The following is a 5020-nucleotide window of genomic DNA, read 5'->3' on the forward strand; positions in this document are numbered from 1 at the left end:
TCCCCCACATCACCAAGGTTTTCATCTTTCAAGCCTTCACCAGTACTCCTCAGCATCTTGCGACATGCAGTATATGTCTTTTGTAAACTATAGTTGAGGAACCATCAGATGGCCCGAAGCAGGCACCGTGAGATGACTTACTAGGTAATCCGACCCATAACAGATGTTGCATAACGTTCAGGCTCCATTCGGTACACTGCACACTCACCCTCACCCTCGACATCAAAAACTGCCTTGGCTATTTCACGATAATACTCAACCTTAGGCTTGCTACCAACAACCTAGGTAACGGTGAACAATAAGCTGTCCGTGAAATGTCGGAATACTCACTTTTTTACGAGACTGCTTCTTTGCATCCTTTACTGAGTCACTGAACATCTTCAGTCGAACATCCAAGTTATTTGAGAGGTAATCAATCAAGCGGTAAGTCCAGCGTTCATTGGAATCCCATTGGATTTTCGGAGGCCTTGATTCTGACTTAGCCTCGGCCTTGACAATGGTCAGTGTGGCATCAGCCTCACCATCCCTGGGCATGCGTGGACGGCGGCCAGGCCGTGGCTGAGATGGAGTAACACCCTCTGCAAGGTTCTTTCGTTTTGGTGGCATCAACAGTCCGATGCAGTAGTATGTGATGGGAATGCGGACGGTGAGGGCAGGTGACCTGAGCTGAGAACAGCCTAGTCAGCCATCTAATGACGGCCTATAGAGGGGGGGCCGTTTGGCCTTCAAATGGGCCTAAAAGGGGGTATTGACTAGTGGATGTCCTGGACATCCTGGTGAAGACTGATCCATTCACCAGGTGTCAGGGACTCATCTGGGGTCGAGGGGGTCCGGGTATAGCGTCCGGGACCGAGAGCCTGGCAGGGGGCGGATCGGGCATGCGTACTGACAGGCCCGATGTGGGACAGTGGTCCCTGGCCACTTAGACTGAAGTGGAAAGTTGTTATTATCATTAAAGGAGAGATATTGTACTGCTTACCTGAAGTGGAAAGTTGAGAAGAAGGCTACTTCTTCGGTTCCCACTTCAGGTTCGTTTATATACATGCGGCTTGGATCACATGACAGGTGCCACGTCACCCTCACACACAGCCATAACCACCTGGGTGTCTCCGTGGGAGATCCCGAGGGTATCCGGTGCAGGTGCGCATGCTGGGCACAGCGGGAGGTCGCCCGAGGTGCCCGGGCCGGGTACATGGTGGGCGCGCTGCAGATGGGTCAATTGTACATTGATACAGAGAAAGTCGTCCATGTAGAATAAAGGGAGAATAAAGAAGAAGTAAGATAAGGAGAAACTGAGGAGGGGAGGATGAGGGGGGAAGAAGGGAAAGGGGGAGGAGGTAAGGGAGGGTGGACCGGTGGGGTACCGGGTCAGGTTGGGCCGGGTGGAGCCGGGTCAGGCAGGTGTGCCCTGACACCAGGACGTCCCCAGGACGTCCTAGGATGTCCTGGGATGATTCTATAATTCAATCAAATTCAATCAAATGCTTCTGTGATTCAATCAAATTTGTATTATTCAGGGTAGACATTCAAAACATAATGCCGCAATTGAATCTGATTTCCCATGACAATCCTCAGGCTGCTCAACTGTCTGTGCACAATGCTGGCCACTGTCTGAAGGGGTGTCAACACTGTTTCCCACGTCCCCAACACACTTTATGCAGATGGATAGCCCCTTTGAATAGCTTCCAGAATATATATTTTGAGACTGAATTGACCAATAAATCGTCGAGAAAAACGCAAAATACTTTTTTGGACGCGAGTCTTTTGGTTTAGTGTGGCTGTCCACCTCATGTCTGTGCACAGTGCTGGCCACTGTCCGGAGGGGTGTCCAGACTGTTTCCCACGGTGTCAACACACTTTGCGTAGTTGGATAGCCCCTTCAAATAGCTTCCAGAATATATAATTTGGGACTAAATTGACAAGCAAGTTATTGAGAAAAATGCAAAATACTTTTTTGGACACGAGTCTTTGGGATATCAGTGACCCGGGAATTTCGATGACTTCGATAACTGTCAGTGAAATTTAGTGGCCCAAGCAGACTCGCATCCAAAAAAGTATTTTGCATTTTTCTCAATAACTTGCTTGTCAATTTAGTCCCAAATTATATATTCTGGAAGCTATTTGAAGGGGCTATCCAACTACGCAAAGTGTGTTGACACCGTGGGAAACAGTCTGAACACCCCTCCGGACAGTGGCCAGCACTGTGCACAGACATGAGGTGGACAGCCACACTAAACCAAAAGACTCGCGTCCAAAAAAGTATTTTGCGTTTTTCTCGATGATTTATTGGTCAATTCAGTCTCAAAATATATATTCTGGAAGCTATTCAAAGGGGCTATCCATCTGCGTAAAGTGCGTTGGGGCCGTGGGAAACAGTGTTGACACCCCTTCAGACAGTGGCCAGCATTGTGCACAGACATTGAGTTGGACAGCCACACTAACCCAAAGACTCGCGTCCAAAAAAGTATTTTGTGTTTTTCTCGATAATTTATTGGTCAATTCAGTCTCAAAATATATATTCTGGAAGCTATTCAAAGGCTATCTATCTGTGTAAAGTGTGTTGGGGCCGTGGGAAACAGTGCTGACACCTCTTCAGACAGTGACCAGCATTGTGCACAGACATTAAATAAGTTGGACAGCCACCATCAAAAGACTCGCGTCCAAAAAAGTATTTTGCGTTTTTCTCAATAATTTATTGGTCAATTCAGTCTCAAAATATATATTCTGGAAGCTATTCAAAGGGGCTATTCAACTATGTAAAGTGTGTTCAGACCGTGGGAAACAGTGTTGACATCCCTCTAGACAGTGGTCAGCATGTGCACAGACCATGGGATGGACGAGTATGGCATTCCGGGACAATTTGCAACCATTGAATCAAACTGAATTAGGACATCTGAGGACGTTTGCAACAAATGAATGAAACTGAATGGCCAGGATGTCCTAGGATGTTTATAGTGAAAAAGGCCTTTTAGGCCCCATGCAAATGTCCTGAGGTCCCCCCTATAAAGGCCCACATAGTGGTTGTCCAAGGTGGCTGAGAAACTGTACAGTACTTGACTTCTCATGGTTCACGGACTTACTGGGGAGTAAAGCCGAGTCTAGAGGCAGTTGAGGTGAGTGACTTTACATGAATTGGGGCTCTTGAGCCCCAAGTTGAAAAAGATCTAAAGTCACGCTTTAGATCCAGTTTGCCCGAACTTCAGAAATTTCACTTTAGGTTCACTTTAGACGAATTTACTCAACCGTGAACCACCCTATTATAGCGTTGATTGTGTCACTGAATCACGACGGCATCACGGCATCTGCATCAGGAATGGAATGGGTGGCTTTTCTTCTTTCTGATGCCTTCCTGAAGATCTCTTCTGACGGGGGGCGGTGACTTTATGGCTGAAGGGAAACAAATCAAATCCGTGTGACCTGGCCCAAGCATATATACTGGGAAACATCGCCTCCTGGATGCGGTTATTCTTTCACCCGCTCGCATAAAATCCTCATATTGGAATTTGCGATTGGAAAGCCTCAGTTCGCCTGTGCAACAACTGTACTGGGTCGGCGCATGGCTGAGAGGTGCAGTTAATGAGCATGAGTATGTCTCACACGTCCACTGAAATTGCGATTTGGCGGCGTTGTATTCTCGATATACCTATGTTCTGGAGTTGCATTGCGGATCTTAACTCGGGTCAATCGGCTTCGATGTATATTAGCGAGCCTACACCGCTTCATGCAGCGCTTGTCCACATCTGGGGTGGAATTAGAAGTCGTGTGAATGGAGACCTAATGCTATTACTGTATGTATTGTATCAGCTTGACCCTGGGTCTCGAGAGGTTCCCAAGTGTGGTGCTTGCACAGGGCAATATCGAACTCACCTCTGTTCCTCTGTTGATGTCCTGTGTTTGTGTGGGTTGCAAGCGAGGATGCGATCATTCGGTGTGTTGCAGTATCCGGGTGTTTGGTGTCTGTGGCGTGTATCATGTACGCCCAGCTTGCACTGAGCAAGAGCGTCGATGGTTGTGGTCACAAGATGTGAGTGTAGTCAATTAGATCGGCCTTCTGGATAAGACCGATGGATTGCGTCGGCTCTATCTAATACTACGAAGTCATAGAAGCTGGAGTCCTGGGCAACGCGTGCAAGGAGAGGCGAAGTACTGCCAACTTAGCTGCCCGTCCCGGAGACGTGAGAACCTTTATTAACCTTGCTCATTGCGAAGCTCCATGCATCGATAGTTTAAGCAATGGACCCTTGGAAGGAAATCCATTCATGCCACTGTCCTTGACTGGACAGATTGTATACGGGCTTTCTATCGATTATTTTGATCGTTGTGATAGGTGATGTTATGTAGCACTCAGCGGAGATACTTGAACGAAGGGGGGGAAGACATTGGTGATAACATTGTAGACCAAAACAATAGGGTTGGTATTGTAACGGCGTTCCAGAATATGGCCACCAACAGATGGAAACACAAAGCACATGAACAGGGTACAATGTCTATAATATATATAGATATAGATATGCGCATTGCCATGGCTTAAAAATAGGTCAACATGATCTTGGTAATGACGGAAGCAACGACTCAGTGTGGTGACCCACCAACAGCGCCCAGGACATTCTTGGTCTCCATTCATTACCCCACGTAGGCCGTCGGGTTACATCGTGGCGCAACACTTAAGCGGTCAGGATAAGGTTTTCCGGTGTGTGATGTAATCCTCGGGGACCGTGTTTTCTGGGTGCGGCCTGAAGTCCCCAAGATATGATATTTCAACCTTATACATGTGTGGCCGTGCTTTCATACGCATTGCATCGCCGCAACGACACCAAACATTGACCAAACAAGAGTTTGTGAACAAGCACCGCAATCTATCCGCCCCTGACGGTAATTGATTATGCCTAAAATAGGCAATGCAGCTCGGTACATTCCATCAGGTTTTCATCCGAATTTGTGTCCGATTTCTGAAAACGGAAGTAGCGTAATTCATTGGCATTTCACAAGACAAAATGGGCGCTTACAGTTTCGCATCGTT

General features: G+C 47.4%; 1 protein-coding gene across 1 annotated transcript; it reads right to left on the minus strand.

Annotated features, from left to right (window-relative positions):
• Positions 1 to 270: 270 nt before the first annotated feature.
• Positions 271 to 534, minus strand: EI90DRAFT_2912648 (uncharacterized protein; the record flags this gene model as incomplete). The annotated part of the gene is made up of 1 exon (XM_039054470.1): positions 271 to 534. The coding sequence occupies one exon, from the start codon at positions 532 to 534 to the stop codon at positions 271 to 273; it is 264 nt and encodes an 87-aa protein (XP_038918991.1).
• Positions 535 to 5020: the final 4486 nt, after the last annotated feature.

This window comes from Cantharellus anzutake, assembly GCF_015039405.1.
Source record: "Cantharellus anzutake strain C23 chromosome Unknown EI90scaffold_12, whole genome shotgun sequence".
NCBI lineage: Eukaryota > Fungi > Basidiomycota > Agaricomycetes > Cantharellales > Hydnaceae > Cantharellus > Cantharellus anzutake.